This window comes from Tetrahymena thermophila (assembly GCF_000189635.1).
Source record: "Tetrahymena thermophila SB210 genomic scaffold scf_8254582, whole genome shotgun sequence".
Lineage (NCBI taxonomy): Eukaryota > Ciliophora > Oligohymenophorea > Hymenostomatida > Tetrahymenidae > Tetrahymena > Tetrahymena thermophila.
The window spans coordinates 888,924-912,654 of NW_002476353.1; the positions used below are offsets into that span (position 1 = coordinate 888,924).

At 22.7% G+C, this 23,731-nt stretch overlaps 9 protein-coding genes across 9 annotated transcripts; 7 read left to right on the plus strand and 2 right to left on the minus strand. All coding sequences in view use genetic code 6, as the record gives it.

Moving 5' to 3' along the window:
- Positions 1 to 20: 20 nt before the first annotated feature.
- Positions 21 to 2,065, plus strand: TTHERM_00133580 (transmembrane protein, putative; the record flags this gene model as incomplete). Its single annotated transcript, XM_001019637.1, has 3 exons — positions 21 to 514; positions 568 to 881; positions 942 to 2,065. 3 exons carry the CDS (start codon positions 21 to 23, stop codon positions 2,063 to 2,065), a joined length of 1,932 nt encoding a protein of 643 aa, XP_001019637.1.
- Positions 2,066 to 2,704: 639 nt separating this feature from the next.
- TTHERM_00133570 (gamma-interferon-inducible lysosomal thiol reductase) lies at positions 2,705 to 3,433 on the minus strand (the record flags this gene model as incomplete). Its single annotated transcript, XM_001019636.3, has 1 exon — positions 2,705 to 3,433. One exon carries the CDS (start codon positions 3,431 to 3,433, stop codon positions 2,705 to 2,707), a length of 729 nt encoding a protein of 242 aa, XP_001019636.1.
- An 882-nt stretch (positions 3,434 to 4,315) lies between these two features.
- On the plus strand, positions 4,316 to 5,650 carry TTHERM_00133560 (WD domain, G-beta repeat protein; the record flags this gene model as incomplete). Its single annotated transcript, XM_001019635.2, has 6 exons — positions 4,316 to 4,364; positions 4,431 to 4,645; positions 4,698 to 4,831; positions 4,902 to 4,971; positions 5,032 to 5,086; positions 5,169 to 5,650. The coding sequence occupies 6 exons, from the start codon at positions 4,316 to 4,318 to the stop codon at positions 5,648 to 5,650; spliced, it is 1,005 nt and encodes a 334-aa protein (XP_001019635.2).
- Positions 5,651 to 6,868: 1,218 nt separating this feature from the next.
- On the plus strand, positions 6,869 to 9,332 carry TTHERM_00133550 (hypothetical protein; the record flags this gene model as incomplete). Its single annotated transcript, XM_001019634.3, has 3 exons — positions 6,869 to 7,006; positions 7,067 to 8,302; positions 8,553 to 9,332. The coding sequence occupies 3 exons, from the start codon at positions 6,869 to 6,871 to the stop codon at positions 9,330 to 9,332; spliced, it is 2,154 nt and encodes a 717-aa protein (XP_001019634.2).
- A 459-nt stretch (positions 9,333 to 9,791) lies between these two features.
- TTHERM_000133528 (transmembrane protein, putative) lies at positions 9,792 to 10,541 on the plus strand (the record flags this gene model as incomplete). Its single annotated transcript, XM_012798532.1, has 2 exons — positions 9,792 to 9,959; positions 10,011 to 10,541. 2 exons carry the CDS (start codon positions 9,792 to 9,794, stop codon positions 10,539 to 10,541), a joined length of 699 nt encoding a protein of 232 aa, XP_012653986.1.
- Positions 10,542 to 11,324: 783 nt separating this feature from the next.
- Positions 11,325 to 11,645, plus strand: TTHERM_000133529 (hypothetical protein; the record flags this gene model as incomplete). The annotated part of the gene is made up of 1 exon (XM_012798533.1): positions 11,325 to 11,645. The coding sequence occupies exon 1, from the start codon at positions 11,415 to 11,417 to the stop codon at positions 11,643 to 11,645; it is 231 nt and encodes a 76-aa protein (XP_012653987.1). The 5' UTR covers positions 11,325 to 11,414.
- An 862-nt stretch (positions 11,646 to 12,507) lies between these two features.
- Positions 12,508 to 13,479, plus strand: TTHERM_00133530 (hypothetical protein; the record flags this gene model as incomplete). The annotated part of the gene is made up of 1 exon (XM_001019632.1): positions 12,508 to 13,479. One exon carries the CDS (start codon positions 12,508 to 12,510, stop codon positions 13,477 to 13,479), a length of 972 nt encoding a protein of 323 aa, XP_001019632.1.
- A 6,100-nt stretch (positions 13,480 to 19,579) lies between these two features.
- On the minus strand, positions 19,580 to 20,585 carry TTHERM_00133510 (iron-binding zinc finger CDGSH type protein; the record flags this gene model as incomplete). The annotated part of the gene is made up of 2 exons (XM_001019630.3): positions 19,580 to 19,942; positions 20,382 to 20,585. The coding sequence occupies 2 exons, from the start codon at positions 20,583 to 20,585 to the stop codon at positions 19,580 to 19,582; spliced, it is 567 nt and encodes a 188-aa protein (XP_001019630.1).
- A 1,496-nt stretch (positions 20,586 to 22,081) lies between these two features.
- Positions 22,082 to 23,151, plus strand: TTHERM_00133500 (cytochrome C peroxidase; the record flags this gene model as incomplete). Its single annotated transcript, XM_001019629.3, has 2 exons — positions 22,082 to 22,423; positions 22,612 to 23,151. 2 exons carry the CDS (start codon positions 22,082 to 22,084, stop codon positions 23,149 to 23,151), a joined length of 882 nt encoding a protein of 293 aa, XP_001019629.1.
- Positions 23,152 to 23,731: the final 580 nt, after the last annotated feature.

Below are 23,731 nucleotides of genomic sequence, written 5' to 3' on the forward strand. Positions count from 1 at the left end.
TAATAAGTAGGTAAGTGAAGATGAGCTAGTTCGCATACAATCCAAACTAGCAATCAGAGGTTTTATTAATGCCTAAACCTTCAAATAGTGGAGGGTTTGATATTACTGCCTAAACAAACAATATTCAACAAAGATCTTTTTAAGAAAATCTTTAGTTCTTTGCTGTTTTCATGGTTGAATTTTTACTTGATTGCTTTGTAGTGTTTCCTCTCTACCTTTTTAAAATGCTTTTTGAAAGTTTTAGAGTTATTAAATAAAAATATGATGAAGACTAGCAGAAGGATTACAAAAAATATTTGAAATTAGCTGGCTCTTACTTTTTGGATATTGTTTTACCATTGAGTGTTGTAGGTATTACTTTTAAAACAGTTCAGGGAAAGCTCTCTGGTACTGAAGATGTTTATTACATTTGGTGCGAAAATTGCTTTGTCTTTTTCTTATCTTTTATCTTGCTTATTTCCTATCTGTACAACATAAACTAGAAAGATAAACCTAAATTCACATGTTCTTTTAAGTAAGCATTTAACTTTAAATCCAAAAAAAAAATAAAAATTTAAACTTAAATAGGTATTTGATGAGATAGGAGCATTTAGAAACTCTAGGTTTAGGTGTTATTCACAATCAATAGCTTAAATAGTTAAAGTCGGCTGGGTAGTTTTAGAGAGGTACTTAAAAACACATGACTCTTTCTCAGCATTCATTTAGTTAAGATTAAATGGAATTTAACGACAGAGTTGCTAAATTAGCTAAGGAGTTAAATATTGACTTATCTCTCTTCTTCTTTGATTTACTTGATAATAAGCTAAGTAAGAGCACAACATAAAAAATTAGTAAAGATGAGATAGAGGCTCTTAAAATACTCAAGAACTCTGGTATTTAAGGTAAAAATCATATTTATTATATCTTAATATTAGAGTAAAATAAATTTTAATTTAAATTAGCCAAATTAAGTGCAAGAGATAAGATTCTTTGGCCTATCTATGAAAAGAGTATTGATAATATCCAATAGGAATCTGCTCCATTCTTAGTATTTGCAATTATCATTTGCTTGAAAGTTATCATTCCCCTCTGGTACTTGATTGGAAAAAGCAAACTTCATATTGATTTAATGAGCATTTTAAACATTTCTGGTTTTTACATATACATGATTAGTATTTTGTATACAACTATGAACAATCAAGATCTTAAGCGTCGTAACTTTATTATCGACATGGGTATCAATAAGTTATGCGATTTCAAGTACGTAGAAGATTTTACAGAAAAGCTCGATGTAACTTGTCCACTCAGTCTTGAAACATGGGACAACTCTCGTCGTATATTTTGCTAAATTGACCAAGAAAGCACTACAAAATTCGAGTTAAGTTACATTTTCTTAGGGTTTTACTACATTTTTATTGGTCTTATTTGTGTGTCAATTTATGGTGAAATCTACATCATCATTAGTCCTAATTCAGTCTATTTACATCCTCTGATGGTTATTCACACTACTGCTGATTTTATGATGGTTACAATCTTTTTCTTCATTCGTATCTGGTACAGCTCAGAATTCAATGAGAATTTCTAAATTCAAATAGAATTAATTAATGAATTGATTGGTGTTTACGACGATCTTATACAAATGTACGATACTTATTTCTCTGAGCAATTCTAATAAAAAGTTTCAAATCCTCTTTACAAAAAAATGGTATAGTAAATTATTGAGAAGTCCCGTTTTTACACTTCAAGCGATCAGCTGAATCCAAATGGATAGAGAAAAGAGAGAAGATTTAGAGGAAAAGTTTACACCTAACAAGAAGATGCACAGCTCTAAATTGAAATGATGAAAATTAATAGAGAGTCATTAGAAAAAGTTAAAAATTAGATTATAAGAGATGAAAAGATTTTCAAGCACAAGATGTTTGGTAAATTCGATTTGTCCTTCAAGGAAACTGTTACAACTGTTTCTTTTGGTCTACTTACAGTTGCTCCTACTATCTTTAATAAATTGCAACAAATTTTCGATCCTCAACCAGTTAACCCTCCTCCTCACATTATCTAATCAGGAATTTTCCATAAACATAAATGATATGAATACTAAAAAGTTCTAAAATATGTGTAAGTTTAGATACTTTTAATGATATGCTTAAATAGCATCTATACATTTCGAGTATCTGTATATTATCAAAACATAAGCATGCTTTTAAACTATTTTAACCATTAAAAAATATTTGCTTACACTAATAATATTTGTTTGATTAAAATTCAATAAAAATGATTAATTTTATTTAAATTATTTATTTTCATCCTTTAAAATTTTTTAAATAATTTAAAATTTATGAATTTATTTTAAATAAAATGAATTCTTGTTTGTAACTTTTTTAAAGATTAATATATTTTATCAATTTATTAAATAGAATTTTTTGCAATATATTTTTTTTGATTTGTTTTCTCATAAATTAATAGCAATCTTCTAACTATTTTGTTTATAGTTATAGTACACTGTGTAATCATATGTATAACTATTCTAAAATTATTATTTAATTATATATATATATAAATGCAAAATATAGATTAATTTAATTTTATTTTCTTTTTTAATATCTAAAAATTATGAAAGTTAGTGCTTATTTTATGCAATTTTATATGTAAAAACATTAAAGTATAAAGATGGACCATTTATTTTTAATGATCACTTCATAATTTTAAAATATTTAATATTTTGTTTTCAGTTTTTGTTGCCAAATCTTAAGTACTTGAGGAGTTCAGTTAACTTTTCTTCAATTTCTTGATTTTGAGTGTATCTAGCACATTCAGGGAGCCTGATAGGACCAGTGTAGTTTTGACAAGTGTACTTCAACATGTTATCAATAACAGCATTTTCAACATCAGTGTCGTGAACTCCGTTGACAACAACCCATGGAACGTATTTATGGGCAGGAACTAAACTATCGGTTTTGTCAGCAATGACAGCAATTAATTAATCACCTTCAGAATTGTTAGCACATTAGCTAATGCTGTTGACTTAATCTTAAGTTAATTTGACTGATTTATCTTAGCCACAAACAGTTAAGACCTTATCGAAGTTGCCTGAGTAAGTTTTAATATTCTTTTCAATGCATGCAATGAGCTTGAAATATTGTAAGTTTTAGGTGAGGTATTTAGCACCGCAAGCTTCAATTTTATTTCCATAACATTCATTTTCACCGTGTTGGCAAGTAACAGCTCCAGTTTGAGGGTCTCTCTTTGCATTTCCATAAGGATAGAAAGTCAAATCAGCAATTTCTAAGAAATTTTAAACATTGATAGCAGGAACAACAGACTTTTAAATGAAGTTCATGCAGTCAGGGCAAAGAGATTCAATATACATTTCGTATTTGATTCTTTGGCCAGGAGCAGCTTGAGCAGAAGCAAAAGCGCATAATGCAACCAAAAGGATGATAATTTTAGTGTTCATGCTTACTTAATTTATAATATTTCTATTTAATTATTTTGATAATTTAATTAATTATTTCTTATTTATTTTTACTTTATTTTTAATTAAAAAAAGATTGCCTACATAATTGCTTGCTTGCTCGTTCTAGGAAATAGTCTAACTTTAAAAAAGAAAATTAATGAATGTGTAAATAAGTGTATCTTGCTGATTATTCATTCTAAAGTGAGTGTATGATGCAACTAAAGTAATTACTGCAGTTGAAGAATATATTCTTTTATACATTTTAGATGATCTCCAATGCTTAATTAATTTCATAAAGAGAGTGATTCTTATTTACACCTTTCTAAAGAAAATTTGAAGAACAAAAAGAAAAATTATTATGGAAATTCTGAATTTATATTTGAAATTAATAAATTATGAATGTGTAGTGTAATTTATTTATAAATACCATAATCTCGTAGTTGATTTGTTAGATTAGTTGAGATAATAAAAATAAAGTAAGCAAACATAGTGCAACTAACAAAGAGTAATAAATTTAGTTTAAAGAATGTCTATTAAATTTTAATAATTTTAATATAAAATAATTGTCATAAATAACTTTTTTAAAATATTTTTTATTCAAATATTTTAATTTTTTTATATAAAAATATTAATTTTTCGAATTTGAGCTAAAGAAATCTGCATTATAAGTAAATATTTGGTTAACAAAACTATGGAAAGCTTTATTTTTTAATAAATATTTGCAAATATTTTAAAATGATTTACTTTTAAATTTAAGTTTATTGCTGGCTTAATGTAAAACATGTGATAATGATTAATTTAGATTAATTATAATTTTGTTGAATTTTGTGAATTTAATAGGTTGTAGATTAAGCTTTTTAATAGAATTAAAGATATTTTGAAATGGATACAAAGTAAAATAGTTCAAGTATTTACGTTGAGAGTAAAAAAGGTAATAATTAAAAAAATATTTCATTAAGTTAAATTGATTAAAATATTCTCTTCTGTAAAAATAAAGGTGCACATTCTAAACCAATCATTTCAATAGATGTGAATAAAAGCAATCCATTTTAAGCTTTAACATCTTCAGATGATAAAACTTTAAGATTATGGGATTTAAAATCAAAAATATCTGTAAAGATGTTCACTAGCAATGAACAAAAGAAGGCAGAATAAATAGCAAATTGTATATTTGGACCAGAGTTTTAAATATATGTGGCTGCATCTAAAAATGTAATTATTTTTGATAAAGTAGAGATAAATTAGTTAATATTGATTTTTAAAGGTAATTTAATATGATCTTAGAAAAGAAGGAATCGTTGTAACAAGTATAGAGAAAGCAAGCAACTTTGAAATGGACGATATAAATTAGATTTCTCTAGATTAAAATAATAAGTTCCTTGCTTGCTGTGATGACCAGTAACTAATTAATTATATTTCCCTTTTTGTTTAATTTCTACTCACTTGAATCTCATAATAATTATAAAAGAGGTGACACTCATTTATTAGACCCAATGACTCTAGAACGCCAAAAAACTTTAGGCATGCAGCATATAAATGTAAAATCAAAAAAATATAAAACTTATATTAAATGGGTTTTTATTTAAAAAAACAAACAGATATCATTTTCGACTGATTTTTGTTATAGCGATAGCAACTATACGAAGCCCATGTGTAAATAAATAAATAAATTTAGATGTTAGTCTTATGAAGGCTAAAATAATTTTTATATAATAAAAATGAAAATAATTAAAAGGTATAACAAGTGGCTTCGATTGCAAATTAATTTTATGGGATATTGAGGAGAAGAAGATATTGAGATAAAATAATATTTATGAAATATGCTAAAAATATTTTCCAGGATAGTTGCTGTGCCCTCCCAATATTTATAATGTACATGGAAATAAAACTTAGATTTTAGTTAGTACAGAAACTGGACACATACTTTGTTTTACATAGAAGGAATTAAAAAAACCAAAATATATTATAGATGGCCATTTAGGTAAAGTTATGAGAAGTGTTTTTGCAAAATTCAATGAAAATAGAATTATAAGTTGTTCAACTGATAAAACATTTGCAATTTGGGACACAGCTAATAGAAATGAATTTGATATTCCATAAATGGTTGAAAGGATTTCAATTCCTGAAAAACCAAATTGGATAGAGACATCTAAAAACAACTAAATATTTGTACCTGATATCACACCAATCTTGAATATTTACACTATTAAAGCCTGAATTTATATATAAGTTAATAATATTTGTTTTTTATTGCTTTTGTATAAATAATAAATAATTAAAACATTTAATTTCTTAAATTATTTTCAATCAAAATAAAATCTTAATAATGGCTTAAATCATTAGTATATAATTAAGTAACATGCATGATATTATTTTAATCTTTTAGTTAAAAATAATTAAATATTACAATACAAGTCAAATAAGTTTATCTTAAAGGTATATTCATAAAAATAGATTTTTTCATTGTTTATTTTCCAAATAAAAAAAATCTCTAAAAATTTTCTAAATTGTTAAGTAGATGAATGTAAAAAAAATAAAAAATTTATATAAATCTTTCAAAATATCTTTTTACACAATTAATTTGCATGAATTAAAGATAGTTTTTTTATTGATTAAATTTCATTCAAGTAAATGTTAAAAACATTTCTCATCAAGAAAAGTATTTAATGTAACTAATGAAAAAATTTATGATGCTAAAAAAAATTTAACATTAACAACTTATTGTTTGCTAAATAAAAATGTATCAAAATTTTGTTTTTAAGCTATAATTTATCATTTAAAACATAAATCAAATGACATTCTTAGTCAGGTTTTCATTTACCTCATAAAACACAAAATTTACCAAAATTGAATATTTTGAGATTCTCAATTAAAAACTTTTATTCTAATTTAGGATTAAAAAATATGAGATAAAATATTTTATCAAAAACATTTCTTTTGATATATTTTTATTCAAAGTTATATTATAAGATGGACATTTTTTGTGATAATAAATTGTATTAAAAAGGTTTTAATGAGGTCGTCAGGTAAAAAAAATGATTATTAAATCGTTTATAAAGCATATTTAAAGCTTAAAGTTAAAAACACAAATTTACTTTAAAAAGAAAATTAATACAAAAATATTAATTCAAATCTATACATTTGAATGAATGCTATTAATAAATATTATGTATAAAAAAAGAAAATTAATTATTTTACAAACTAAAATTTGATCGATTTTAATTACTTTTCAAATTTTATATGATGCATTTGTCAATCTGTCTTTTCTTGTTGGCACATATCTTTGTTTTTTTATTAAGGTATATTATTAGAATAGTTTTCTTCGAAAAATTTTTGATTTTAATGTTTAAAATAAGAAAAAAAATTGTAAAATAAAATATTCTAACAAAAAATTAATAATTAATTAATAATTTATATATTGTAGATAGGTGAAAAATGAATCAAAAGCTTAAATAAAAAATTTAGATTTCTGCTCCTAGGCCATTAAATTAAGATACATAGTCATCGCAGATTAGGTCTTAACAGTAAAGTCAGGAATAGCAGTCATAGCAGTTGAGAGCAGCGACTTAACCTGTAAATGTTCAATTTTTGAAATTTTTTTAATCTTATTTATTATTCTAACTCAATCAATAGGCATTCAATTTTAGTTAAGTTCCCAAATAGTTTACAGCAAGCTAATATAACTAGCAAAATGTTTAACAATAGAATAATTAAATCTAAAGTGGATTCAACTTTTAGGGAATTAATATTACAAATTCTAGTCCTATAACTTAATAAATTCAATAGTCTGGTATTAGAAATTAAAAAATAGAAAATATTCCCATCAATAGCAACTCATAAATTTAAAGCAACTAAATCTAGCCACCCTATGCAAACTAAGGCAGTTAACTTTCTTAATTTAACAATGTTCAATCTTAAAATGTAGTAGAAAATTAAGGCTATGTGTAACAACCTATTTTGAATGCAGTTTAATTCTAAAATCCTTCTGCTAACTAAAATATTGAAAATAACCGCATTTATAATTATGATACTGCATAATTAGTTGTTCCTAAATTTAAAAACACTATTCTTGAGGAATTTGAGCTCGCTCTTGCTTGTAAAGATAAGAGTGAAGCTTAGCAATACTTTAGGTCAAATATTTAAAGTTTAAACTCTTGTTCATTCGATAGTCAACCAAATATTTTTGATTTACCTAAAGTGATAGAAAGAACTAAAATATTTTGTTAGAAAAATTAAAATTTAGCTAAAAAGCTGAAATAAACAATGGAAAATCTTCTTATGTATGATAACAAAACAAATCATGAGGCCTGTTTTGATAGATTTTGTTAATTAAACAATGTTCCTCCCAATATTTAGAATTTTAGTAATGTGCAGTAAGAATTAAGCCCCTACTAATAATAATAGATTCAAGTATCAGTACCCTTTGATGCTAATATTCTTTAGCAGGAAATATAATATTTAGCTAAACTGAATACAATTTATTAGCTATTTGATTCACATACGAAAGGATATTTCAAGAGTGCTGTTTAAATCGAAGTCAAGTCCCTACCAATTTACTCCATATTTCTATATAATTTCTTAATCAAATAAAGAGTTTTTCATATCACTGTAGAATATTAAGACTACTACTTTTTTGAATCTATAACTCAATAAAAAAATTAAATAGAGAATGAAAAGTTTTTAGCTCTTTTGCTTTATGCATTCAAGTGTGAACAAAGACTCTTTTCTTTAGTTTACTCTGACTCAAATTGCACTGTTGATAAATACATAGATTTTGATGCAATTTCTCAATTCTTTCAAAACTATAATTTTCAAAATTTCGTGACTATGCAAATTTAGATAGGAAACCCACCTGATTACACTAAAAGAGTATCTAAATATTAAAATTATTTTATTTTATTTTCTTTTTCTTTAAATTTCTCATTATTTCTGTTAAAATAATAAAGTGTAAATATTTAAACAAATAATAATCCCAAAAATTAGCTCAAAAATTAATTAATTAATTAGTTAATTAATTAATTGAGTGATTAATTTACTTAATTATTCACTATATTTTATCATTAACACACACAAAAAAAAAAGAAAAGTAAATAATTAAAACTTTTGAAAAAATTAAAAGCCCTTGGACAAATATTAGGAGTTATTATAGCACTATGAAAAAGGATGCAAAAGCTAAATTTTTAATTTCATCATTGATGGAAAGTGGCCTGAAAACTCATTTTAGAAGAATTTCGATGATCAGGTGAATGTTCTAAGATAATTTTAGCTTTGGCTAATATGGATGAGATAAATGTAAGAAAAAATAATAGATTTCTAGCTATTCATTCGCGCAAAGGTTAAATAAGGTAGTATGGATTCAGTAAATAAAGAATTTTCTCTGTATTTTAGCTAAAAATTAAAATAATTTTATTTGGATATTGAAAATTCAATTTATTCAAATCTTTCCAAATCTCTTTACTGCATTTCGCATAATGTAGTTAGTTAAGAGAAAGCAAAAATAGGTTCTCAAGTAAAGTAGATTATCTATTCTATGCAAGATCAAAGCAAGATTATGACTGGTAACATTATTTGTAAGAGAAATATGGATAGTTGCTGCTTTTACTTTAAAGATGTGAAGGATTAGCAAATTAAAAAAGTACTAGTTACTATAATCCCTCCTCAATAGTTAGCATAATAGAGATAAATATCTTGTCAGAGTGACTTCTCAATGAGGCTTACAACTTAAGTGGATAGAACCTACTAAATATATGTAACTGACTAAAGAAATCTAAATGCTTAGCTTTAATAATGTGGCAAATTCTATGACACGCTGCTCATTAATTAGTTAATACAATTAACACGAAAGAATGAATTACATTAGGATATTGAATTGGGGTTACTTCTGTCCCAAATTCGATGACAAATGGTATAAATGTAGAGGTGCAATAGATGAAATATTCTTTAAAATGATTATAAATTAGATCATATCACATATTTTTTATGTATAAATGTATGTTTTCATATAATATATTTTAACAATTACAAAAATGTTAAATTTTTCAAACTTTCTTTGCAAATCGTGACTTTAGATTTAAAATTTACATCACTTTTTATTAATTAATATAGTTAGGATTTAAACAGAGGTTTTTAATTTATTATTTATTTCTAAATATAGCCAGGCTTACTAAATACAAATTTTAACTTTTGTGATGCAATTTTATATTTAATTATGTAAATAGATAAAATAAATTCTTAAAGTGTTAGCAAGATAAAATAATTGGTAAAATGTTGAAAATGAGTTGAAAATTGTAGAAAGATAGCATTTTAAAATGTGATAGAATATGTTGCTTCTATATAATTTAATTGCTTTTTATGATATATGATTAATTTTATTATTAATATAGTATAAATAATAAAAATATATTTACTTAATCTAAGTAACTCAAAAAGGTGGAAAAAGATGAATTTATAGTATAAAATTAGTTTGTATATTTACTTTTCGTTAGTAATTAGGGCATTTGCTAACAAAGCTAATGAAATATTTCAAGTAAACATTTTAAGTTAGATTCGTGGCATCTTTATTTTGTTTTGATAATAGAATTAGAAAAATTAGTTGAAGGATGATGAAGACATTTTAGAATTTTAAACTTGTAGCTAATCTGCTTGCTCTAAAGATTTAGAAATTGTTTAAAATAATTTTATGCTAGCTGTTGAATACACTGGAATTCTAGATTGCATGCTGTATAAAGAAGAGTGCTTAAAAATAGAAAACCCGAAAACAATTGAAGAGTATAATAAAATTAAATAAGTGCATCGTTGCTTTTAATTTTGTTTTAACTTGAGGAAATTTAGTAAAGAAATAGAAAATTTAAATAAATGCAATCTCTAATGTGTAGAAACTACAATACAGAATATTAATTAAAGGGACTTGTAAAATAGTCATCTCTCTGATCCCTTTAATGTAAAAGCAATTTTTTTTTCAACACTGACTGTTGTATCAATAATTTTTGGAATCTATTATCTGATTTAAAGAAGAAGGAACCAAACGATAGAAAAACAATTGCATTTAGATTACAAATTTATTGATAGAAGTTAGAACAATACCAAAGATAATACAGTACCACCCTGAAATTTTTTAAATTTTATGCGTTTGATTATTATTTTAAATAAATAGTTCATACTTGATGATAATTAGAAAATAAATAAATAATAGTTCGTTCGCATTTATTAAATGTATGAAAATTTACCTATAAGTTTGGGATTTTTTTATTTTGTAAATATTATTAATTTATTTATCATCTTAATATTTTTTTACTCAAAGTATTTCGAAAATTTAAATATTTTATAAAGAAATAATACTATTTTTGTTATATTAGTTATAATTCAAGCGCTGATTATATTTATATTGCCAAAAATAAATTTAAATAATTCTTTCTAATTTTTTATATAAACTATGTATAATTTCAGAGATTCATGTCAGAAGTTACCTATTAAAAGTTACTAAGAATCAACTAAAATTTCAAAAGAAATTTTCCAAAAACTCAAAAAAGTTTACAAAAAATGTTAAAATTTAAAAAGTGAATATCATCTATAATGTATGAAAAGAATTTTTTATTTTTTATTTTTTATAATACCTACTACGTGTGTTTAATTGTTTCTAAAAAATAATTAAATTTACTGAAGTGGTCAAGTGCAAAATCAGCTTTTTTCCTCTTTATCTTGTCAAATGATTTGTAGCTTTATATCTGGTTTATTCCTTAGAAGTAAGAGTAATGGAATATATATTCTTTAATGGATAAAAGTTAGTTTTTTTTTTCAAACATCCTTAATATTTTTCATTTTTTGTTGCTACAAAAATTATTAGTTTAACTGTATCAGAAGGAGAGGTTCATTGATTAAATTTTGTATATAAATAACTAAAGAAGAGAAAGCTTAATAGTAAAAAAATAACTAAAATTAGTCTGCTCTTTATTCTTAATTGAGCTAGCTTATAGAGTTTCAAATGAAGAACAGAAAATTTACTTTTTTTCAAATTTACAGTCAATATCAAGTATCAAAATTGAAAAAAGCTTCCAATTTTTATAAGTTTAATGGCTAGATAAAAGAAAGAAGGATTCTTGTGAGTAATATGTTTAAAAAACAACATATTTTTGTATTTTTAGTGAAAATACATGATAAAGTTAAAATATTCATTCTCTAGTAGATTAAAGGCTTTGCTCTTTTAGAATTCTGAAATGAAAACTAAGTAAAAAAGTATAGCTTTGATCTACCAATTAACTGAAAAGGAGTTCTGAGTAATTATAAAATTATTATAAAGCTAACACATATATTTGAATGTACATATGCAACTTTTAAAGATATTAACATATTCTTATAGTTTTATTAATAAGTTTTATCAAAGGATTATATAAATATATCCATTTTATAAAGAAATAAAAAATATCTATATTATTGCAATAATTAATGAAAATTTTTTTAAAACTAGATTTTTTTATCAGATCTCAAGGTTAAAAAAGCATGATCATTAGTAAAATATTATAATTACTTATTATATTCTTTAAAAAACTGTCGTAAAATAGTTTGTAATAATGTTGAGATATCAAAAAATAGATAGAATTGGTTGATTAATTTGATACTAAGTAGATACGTTTAAGTAGCTAAGTATATTTATTTATTTAAATTTGCATCAGCATCAGCTTAATATTTGAACATCTAATTAGAAGTAAATTGTAAAGAAAAATTTTTCGTTTATTAATTTTAAAAATAATAAATAAATTAAAGGAGATGAATCGTTTTTACCCTATCCCTGAAATCAGTGCTCATGATATTATTTAGAAATAGCATGCGATTGTTTATAAAAAAAGAAGATTAGTAAATTAATTCATTTATAAATAAAAAATTGATCCACAAAAAAAATATAAAGTTAATAAAAAGCATTCTTCCTACACTTCCCAGCCTAGTCAAATAAAAAAAAACATAATAAATTAAAATTTGCTATCAGGCTTAAACATAAATAAAAAATAATTAAAATATTGCTTTTTAAGTATCTAAAGAAACTTTTTAAAAAACAAACAAACAAATAAATAAATCTAATTATGAAGATTAAAATCCCTATGAACTAATAGAATATCATTTTAGATGATACTTACTAAAATCTAAGCCATATAAGACTTACAAAATTGTAAAGTAACAGTTGCTCTTCTTTAGTCTAAAGTATTGATGAATAATATAATGAAGGAAAAAAGAGATGCTCTTTTAAGTATTTAAATCCTAGCTCAACTCACAAAAATACGATTATATGTGAATTTAGTAATAAAATATCCTCCCACTTAAAAGTAAAGCCTCAAAGTAAAATTTGTCACTACAAGCTGCTTTTTCCGTAACTTTCTCGTAAAAGTAGTTAAGAGTAATCAATTAAGTAGTAAAATGATTATAATGAGTATTTGAATAGGATATCTAATACCTAGTATAATATTTCGACAATTAACTTAAAAATTGAGCAAAACAACCCATTTCCCTCAATTTATATGACTTAGAGCTAATAATCCGATATAAAGTCTTTGTCTAATGAAAAACTTTAAAAATAAGAGAATAGAGCTTGTGAAAAAAAGAAAAAAATCAGCAAGACTAAAGAGAAAAGAAAAATTCTTTTAAACGATTAGAATGTAAAAGTTTTGATCGAAGAGTACAAGTAAATTAAAGATTAGAATTGTCTTAAAAATATTAAAGAAGCCTTCCTTAGGCATATAAATTCTAATCTATCAGAAGACACTAAAAATATGTATGTAAATAAAATGGGAGGAGGTGTATAATTTGGACAGATAAAAAAGAAAATCAACTTCAGTTTGAAAGAGAACTCTACTAATAACAAGTGCATTAAATTTATGTGCAAGAGTAACTAAGTAAAACCAGCATTTCATTACTTTCTAGAACATATAGAAGAGTTCTGGCTAAATGATTCTAAAGTTTAGAACAAAGAAACTTGTAAGATTATCGTATAATTCCTCATAAAAATCATAAACAATGTATAGTGTGTAGATTTTATTGAACATTACCAGACAAAATGAGGATTTATGTAATGACTTAATTATATAATATAATATCAAAACTATTACATTTAATCTATTTATTTATTTATTAATTTCCTTTCTATACTAAATTCGTCACTTACTTACTCACTCACATATTAACTAACAAATTGCCTATAAACTAAACAGCAATCAAATAAACAAATTACTTTTTGTAACATTAATAATCAACTAAAAAGTTTTAATTGTTATGTAAATAAACCATATTATTTATTATACGTGCAGTATTCCTTTTTCAAAAAGGTTTTGTTTCGATGCTAATATTGCATATTTTAAATTTTTGTGCCATTGTTTAATATTATCAGAAACCAAAATCAATAAAAACTTAACTTATAAAAAAAATAAATTAAAAGATAAATTTTCTAAAAAAGTATAAGCTTTTTTTAATTTTATTGGATATTTAATAACAGAAACGCAATATTAAAAATGCAAACTAAAGCAATTTAATATTGATTTTTACTTTTAACATTATTTGAAATATTTTTCATCTAAATTTTACATGTTTAAGATGATTAAGATGTATTAAGTTTAAATAAAAAAACAATTTACTTAATTTATTTAGAAATTTACTAAATTTTTTTGATAAAAGCTAGACTTTGTTAATTATTCAATCTAAACAAATGGTCTATCTCAAAAAATTCAAATATTTTCTTTAACAATACTTTCTTTGTTGATTTTAAAAGTTAGTTATGACTCAACTTTCTATCAAGTAACCTATTATTATAAATTTTATACGATGTCCAAGAAAATGCCATTTCATTTTGATGCAATTAATATAGAAAGTAATAATTAGTCTATGAGGATTTAAGTTATGACAATTTTTAAAAAAAGTATCTAATAGAAAACGAAAAGCTCACAAATTTAAAGAGCAATACATATCTCAAACTTTTGTTGATTCTAGGAATAAAATAATTATTAAGTCTCATATTAGTAAAATTACTGTTTTATCTATGTATAACAATTATTACTTCTTTCAAATAGAAAAAAATATTAAATTTTTAATAAAGTAAGCAACTTTTTAATTGATAAAATTGAGCTTCTTGAAATTAGTAAATTTTCTATTTAGCTAATTTAATTAAAATTTTATAATTTTAACTTGTAACATAATCATTAACATTTAATTTATTAGATCTATTAAATATAATAGTTCACTTTATTCTAAGCGGACACATATTTTACATAACAATCTTAATAAGACTATAAAAGTAAACTAAAAAGGTGTTTGTATTACAAGTTTTTATTACTTAGCGAGAGCATTTTAGATACATAAGAAAAACATACATTTACACATACATTCAAAGTTAAACAAAAAGAGCAGAAATAAGTATACGTAATCAATGAACGAATTAAGGATATACACTTAAAATCAAAATATTTTGAATAAAATTTTTTCTATCTTGAAAATTTGATATTAATAATTAAAATAAAGTGTTTTATAATAAAAAATACCGATATTTGTTATGCCGTTCTTTCCGTATTTTTAGATATTTTTCCAAAAAAAGTGAATTAATGCTGTTTATTTTGAATTCTTTTCTAGTGCTTAAAAGTTTACAAGCAACTATTTATTAATTTTAATTACTCATAAAAAACTGATAAACTATTTATCAATTTTTATCTATTTTACTGCTTGAAATTGTTATTTTACTTTACAAAAAAAATTAATCTAAACCATTTATCAGAATTATAAAATATAAATTCTTCTTTTTTAATACAAAATAGTATTTATCTAAAAATTAGATTTTTCATATTAAACTCTAAGTACCCTCTTTCTAAGACAGAACATGTTAAAAGATATTTAGAAAAATTAATATACTTTTACATGTGCCTAAATAACCTGAATTAATACTAATAGGTTAAATAAAAATACACAAAGAAATTTAACAAGTATTTATTTTTCATATGTAATTTATAAAATATTATTCTAAAATAATCAAATAAAAACAAAAAGTGAAAAAGTGAATGTTTGATTTTATAAACTTATTGATTTTTTAATTACTTTACTTTTTAAGATTAATTGTCTATTTAATTTTATTTTCTTTCAATTCTGATTTCATTTGTACAAAAAACATCTTGAAGGTCTTTTTCACAAAAAAAAATTTCTATCCTTCGTAATTTTATTACGTAATTATATTATAATAAAAATTTAATGCTGATCTAAAATTTGATATAATTTTTATGAGCTGCATTGAAAAATATGTACCTATTACTTATTTTTTCTCATAATTCCAAGTATTTATCAATCATAATCTTATTAAAGGCGCTACTAGTACAATTTATTATTCGTAACAATTTAAAAATGGATAAATATCTAAAATTATTGATTCATTCATTCAATTTGAAATTTTGAACTATTAATATGGAATGCAAATAAAACTAAAAAAATATAGCCACATAATTTAAAAATTATGAAGCTCTTTTGAAATTTAGAGTTTTAATTTACTAAAATATTTTCAAAGTGTAATGTTTATGAATAAATAATAGAATTTCGTTTAATAATTCTAATTGTAATACTCAACTAAATACCATCTTATATAAAAATATCTTTAAAATAGAAAAATTATAAATATTTGATTCTTTCTTAAAAATATAATAATAAGTAAGCTGGGAAAGATAATAATTAGACAAATTATTAAAAGATACCAACAAAAGGATTTAAATTATAAAAAATAAACATTCTTACTAAATAAATTGTAACAGAGAATTTTTTATCAATCCCTACAGTAAAAATAAAACAATTTAAAAAGTTAATTTGAACATCAAAAAAATATGTTATTTATCTATGATAAAAAGGATCATTTGAATAAATGTAATATTTAATTTCATGAATAAAAATAAAAATCTAAAAACTCATTAATTAATTGTTTAATTTTAATTTTTTAATAAATTATTTACATTTTGAAATTAAAAAATAATTATGATTTTTAAAAAAACCAATCAAAATATATTTTATTATAATTTATAATTAAATATATTATAAAAAATGAATGACTTTGGATTTATAAATAATTTTATTTTATATTTTTGATAAAAAATTATTAAGAAATTTGCTAAAAAATTAATAAAAAATATTAAAAACTCTTTAGTTGATTTAGAAAAAAAAATATAATTAAAAATAAATAAGCAAATTTAATTGAATAATTTAACAATTTTTAGTACATAAATATTAAAAAAATTGGACAGAAAACATAAAATTGTAAAATAATATAAAGCTAATTTATAAAATTAGATATTTTGTATGAAATATCACTTAAAAAATACTAAACATATGCAGTGTTTATATTATTATAATTTATCTGTAAATAAAATAAAACTTGCCAAACTGGATACTCTTATAATGAGAACTCGTTATAAATGTGCAAACTTTTTTTTTATCACAAATTTAAATATAAAATTATATAATCCATCTATAAGTTTAACACCTGTATATTTTGAGAAACATCTTTGGTCCTGTAGGTACCCAAGTTTAGACAGGTTTCACTTCTTATATTAAAAAATTGTTTTGGATTTATGAATAATTTTATTTATTATTTTTAAGAAAAAAAAAATCACTAAAATAATCATTAAAAATATAAAAAATTCTTTAGTTAATTTAGAAGAATGTCTAGTAATTAAGCATAAGTAATTTTTGTTGAATCATAAAATAATTTTCAGTATACTAGTATTTATAAAGTTGTCCAAAAAGCATCAAATTTAAAAGTAATAAAAAAAGAAATAATTATATATTAATAAATTACTTTTTCAATAATAGTTATCTCAAATTTATCTGTTTAGTTATTGAAAAAATATTTCAATTCTTTAAAAAAGTACGAAAGAAGTTAGTTGGCTTTAAATATAAAGAATAATATACATTTTACAAATACATATATTCAATTATTTTAATCATAATTATTTCTCTAAATTAATTACATTAAGTCTGTCTTATTTATTATTTTGATATATATTATTGGTATATATTTCCTTTTTTAGAAATAAATTTATTAAAATATTTTTATCTTTTATATTTTTAAGATATTCTTTATGAGATAAAATATTTAAGTAATAAACATTTTTAAAACTTACAAAAATTGTATACATATCTAATAGTTATAAAAAATGTTGATAATTCTCTTTTACTTATTCTCAATAAAATTTTTTTAATTTTAATTTAAGAAAATTAAACTGAGAAATTTTTTATTCAAATAAATATCAAAATTATATTATTTATTTACCTAAGTAATTTTTAGATCTACTTATTAGTGATAAAATAAATTAATAAAAATATTTTAGATGATGAATTTAACACTTTTTTGATGATAATTTTCAAAAATCATCAGAGAAAAACCAAAAAATTGTCTAAGAAAAATCATTAATGGTTAAATATAATAACTTTAAATTATTAAACAAAAATATGGATTTTATGAAAAATTACAATCTCACTTTTTTTAAAAAAAATACACTGTTATTTTTATATCATTTAAAGTTGTAATAATTATTTTTGCAAATAAACCATAACGAATAGGTCATCTGTCCATTTTTAAATTGATCATAAAATAACTAAAATAACTATAGGTTTAAAGTAAAAGATTTTTTAATGTTTTTAGAAAATAATATATAAATTTCCAAAAAAAAGGTATTATTAAATTAAATTGTGAAGTTAGAGTGAATTAAAGATATAGAGACCAATTAAAAATTATAATTTTTTAAATATTTCATATAAAAAGTGATTGATATTATTTTATTTAATGTAGAAGAAGAACCTGATCAAGTTAAAAGAAAGGTAAGAATAAAACAATAAATAGTGTGTTGGTAATTTCTTTCTTTTTTAAATAATTTTTAAAAATCTTTAGGATGAAAAACTTTAATTTAACTTATTTTTAGTGCAATCAAAATGAGGATTTTGATAAAATTAATAAAATATGATAAATAAGAAAATTAGTTTATATTTTGAAAACTAATTGATTTATTAAATATATTTTATAAAAGAAGCAAACCAAATCTTAATTAAATAATCATTTAACTTATTTTTTATAAAAAAAGCTTAATAATACTCTTTTGGAATATATATTCAAAAATATTAAACGCTAATATAAATTTTGCCACTTTAAAATTAACTTTTATTTTCTTTTGTAACTAAAGCATATTGAAGATTTTATTATTTTATTTACATATTCGAATTTTAAAAAGTTAAAAAATAATAACTTACTTTTGATGAATTTATTTAACATACCTAAAATTTATAAACTCAATTAATAAAATTATTAATGTAAATATTTAATTTTTTATTTGAATAATTTCATCTGCAGAAATGCCAAAAAACGATTGTACAATTTACATAGAAATTTAAATTATTTCTAAAAAGTATTTATTTAATTCCAAAAATTCTTTGAAATGTAGTAAGTATTTAATTCAATATAATCAACTGACATAAATTAAAGCTTTAATTTGATGGTTTATCATTAAAAGTATTCAATTCTAAATATTTAGTATTTTATTTGTTAAATATCACAAAATATTCAAACTAATTTTCATGATGGCTAGACATTTATTTACAAAGTAAAAGTAGAATAGCAAAAATAAATTAAGAAATTAAACATATTCTTCTTCAAAATGGCTTCTAATTAGTAGATGTTTCATATTTTATTAGGTTTTTATTAAAACATTATTTCAATAAATTATATTTTATTAATGTGCTTATTATTCTAAATTATAAATTCTTTCTACTATTTAAAATGATATTAGTTAGTGCTTTTAATTAAATTAAATGATATTGCTCACTTTTTTCTAGATAAGAATTTAAATTAAAAAATGATAAATATATATTGATTGATTGATTGATAAACTTCATGTTAATAATAAATCCTTGGAATAACGATTCAGTTTTTTATGATAAAATGATTGCAAAATTGAGATACTAATACGATTAATTGTAAACATGCTAACTAAAATAATAATATTTATATAATTAAGCAAGCTTTGAACGAATTAATAGGCTTGGCAACTAGCAATCTCTTTTTGCAAGTAAATGATTTACTACAAATTTTCTTGTAGTTATTAAGCTTTTTATTAATTTATTATGTAAGGAAACTCTTTAAAATCCAGATCATGTGTAATAATTGAAGCCCATATAGACCCATCCTAAAACGAATAAGGCGGCACCCCAAATTTCATAGAAACCTCTATGAGTTTAGTGGTGATATCTGACCATCTTTCTGTGGGTATTATTACAGAAAGGAGCATTGGCAGAGAATTTACAGTTGCAGATTTTATAGTAGCCACTCTAAGAAACGTTGAAAACAACAGGACGACATCTAGTTACTACAGAGTTGCACAAACCATCACACCAAGGACCAGATTGAGAAATACCACAACTGCACCAAGAATAAACTTTACCTTATTGTAAATAACAGTTATAAGGGAAGAAACCAGCAACCATAGGGATACTAGCAGGTCTGTATTTACCTTCCTATAGTATTTAAAAAATGAAAGTTATTACAAATAATAGAAAAAGATTGATTTGCGAAAGAGGGCATCTTAAATTGCAATGATTTTTATCATGTTTCATTATGCTTTCATTTCAAAATCTTTTATTTAGTTTCAAATATTCTGAAATTTGCAAGCATGATTTTTAACAAAATGAAATTGATAAATGAGTAAATTCGAAAATGAACAAAGCTCAACTGCTAAATTTATAAATTTCATGCTTCATAAGATATCAAGATAATTTAAACTATCGTATCTGACTTCTTTTTACCATTCACATTTAGATTTACTATACTATCTTTGAATTATCTTTTCATATTTTTCTTTTTTATTGCTTTTTTCCTTTCAAATCAAGGATATATCTTGATATCTCTTTGCTTTTATGCCTATAATATATTGATTTTATTAGGATTTTTTAATACCTAGTAAGGAATGGATTCAGGAAGAGGGATAAGTTTTTGGGCAGGGAAATCAGTGATATCATCAGGCTTCTTATCCTTGCGAGGAGCAGGAGGCTTGAGGATAACTGGAGGGGGAGTGAAGGGATCTCTTAAATGGGCTTCACCTTCACAAAGAATAGAAGAAACTCTCTTATACTTAGCAGCTCTCTTTAAAATAGCTGACATTTCTCTCAACCTTAATTAAATTGTTTTTAATTAATCTTTTAATATTCTTTCTTTTTATTTATATTTTTAATTTATATTTTTCTTTCTTTTGTTTTTGTTTCCCTTTTATTACTTTTTTGATATTTCATCTAAAAAGGTCATTCTTTAAATATTAAATAAATTAATAAATGAGGCATTGCAATCTTTATTAAATTGATTCATTTCTTTATCCATTTTTTTTCATTCTCTTTATTATATAAATATTCCAATGTATATCTTTCCATTTTTATTTTGATTTTATTCCTGTTTCCTCTTGCTTCCTTCCCTTCGACTTAAATCTCTATTAGATAGCTAGCTATCCATACTAAAATATTAATCAATTGGGGTTTACTAAATAAAATAAATTCAAGGCAAATAAATATATTAATTTTTTTAATTGTTTACAAAATCTAAATCATTAAATAAATTAAAATTTATAAAATTAATTTAACTTAGCTTATTAATTATGAGTTTTTTATTTTTAATTAGGATTTTGCTATTTATTTAAATATAAAATTCAATTTTAAATTCTATTTTATTTTTTTAAAGTTCTCAATTTATTTGCATTTTAAATCTACAACTAAATCTATTATTTTAAATTTATAAGTTTCCCATAATATTTATTTGTAATAATGTGTTTATGCTTAAAATATCGTTGAGTAAACATTTTATTTTTCTTTAAATAAACTTTAAATTTTAAATATTGAAAATGTTTGTTCATATTTTTGTTCTAATTTTATAAATCTTTATTACAAAATTAAATTATGTTTAAAATAATTACACAATACAATTAATATGAATACCTTAATAAAATATAGTTCAATTTTAAAAGTTTTTTGTTGTGTATGACTTAAGGAGATATTTAAAATTTGAAAAATTAATATAATTGTTTGGTTGCTCAAAAAATTTATAAGCAGGAATTATCAAGTACTATTTTGCAGCATTAAATGGCAAAATTATTTTAATAGATAATTAAAATAAATGTAAGAAGAATTTATAATTAACATTTTTTTTTTTTATATTCTCTTTTCAAATATATTTAATTGCTATTATTTATTTATTTAAAACTTATTAGTGAGGTCTTTATACATGTTTATTTTAATTTAAATTTAGAAATAATCCTCAACTAATGAGGGCAATTAAACTTCACCTTACTTTCCATTTAAAATAAAACATATTTAAGTATCACATTTCTACATTAATTTACCTTATCTCGAAAGATTCTTTTTGTTTTCTGGCAGATATCAATGATATACTAGATTAGATCACACATCATGTAATGTTTCTAAGGCATAAATTATGACGATTGATTAAATTATGATTTTAAGAATGGGTAATCATTGATATCTATTTTAAGATTCAAAATATCTACAAAATATTATAAATTTTTTAATTCATCAAATTTCTGAAATAAATTGTAAATAAAGCAAAACGGCATTTCAAGCAAACACAAATAAATTAACAAATAAACATTACAAATGAGAAATCTTCTTCTTGGAACTTTAGCATTCGGTACTGCTGGTTACTACTACTACAATAAAGAATAGTTTACTTAATTAGCTAAACCTAAGCTTGATTATCAAGCTGTCAGAGGTGATATAGCTGATATCCTTGAATAGTAAGGTTGGGATGGCTACAATCATATTGGCCCTGTTCTTGTTAGACTTGGATGGCATGCTTCAGGAACCTACAACAAAGCTGATAAGACTGGTGGTTCCGATGGTGCAACCATGAGATTTAACAAGGAATAGAATGATCCTGCTAATGCCGGTCTTCATCATGCCCAAAAGTTCCTTGAACCTGTCAAGGCTAAACACCCTGTAATTTTTTAAACATCAAACAAATGATAAACCTTAATTGCAAACATGATAAAATATTAAATAATAAAATTTAATTTCAATCCAATCTACCATGTTGAAAAAGAGATTAAGTTTTTGGCTGTTCGAAAAATAAATTCATATTTTTAGCATTTTGTCAATTAGAATATAAATTACTTCTTTAAAATTAGGGTATTTCATATGCTGATCTCTGGGTTTTGGCTAGTTACGTAGCTATTGAAGAAATGGGAGGTCCTAAAATCGATTTTACTCCTGGTAGAAAGGATGCTCCTTCAGAAGCTTCCTGCCCTCCTAATGGCAGACTTCCTGATGCAAGCAAGGGAAGTTCTCATATTAGAGATGTTTTCTACAGAATGGGATTAAATGATAGAGAAATTGTTGCTTTGATTGGTGGTGGACACGGTATTGGTAAGTGCCACACCGATAGAAGTGGATATGATGGTCCTTGGACTAATGCCCCTACTACTTTCACTAACCTTTACTTTAAGGAACTCTTCGATAAGACATGGACTGAGAAGAAGTGGAAGGGACCTCTCTAATATGAAGACAATACCAAAAAGCTAATGATGCTTCCTGCTGATCTTGAAATAAGAAATGACCCTGAATTTAAAAGAATCGCTCTTGAATATAAAGAAAACAAGGATTTATTCTTTAAAGACTTTGCTTCTGCTTTCAAAAAACTTACAGAGCTCGGCTTTAAGCAATTTTGATTGACACTAATTAGTTATAAGTAGGATTTAAAGCAATTATCTATATGTTTTTATATTTACTATCTATCAGTTTGTTTTGTCTAATTGCTTGCTAAATAAATAAATAAATATCTCCTTTTTAAAATTTTAAAAATAAGCAATCAGCTTACTATTATTTTTATTTATTTAAATTAAAATTGAAGAAACAAATATTCTTAAAATATTTCAAAATTAACAGCTAACTGTATATTCCATCTTTGAAATATTATTTTGAGAAAATTGCAAGTGTTATTCTAAAATAAACACAAAAATTAAAATAAAAGACTTAAAACTGTTCAAATTTTCTGATCTATTTTAATTTTTATTTACTAATCTAAAATACTTCTAAAAATATAAACATTAAAAAATAGATTGATCTATTTAAGAATAGTTGATATAAATAAACCAAATTTCAAAAAAAATTCAGCATTTTAAAATATCATAAATTAAACTAAAATAAACTTTAAATAAAATATTTAATTTTAAACATTAAAACATTAATTACTCAACATATAAAAAAACTATGATAACAATAAGAGAGTAGCTTTAATTTGAATATTTT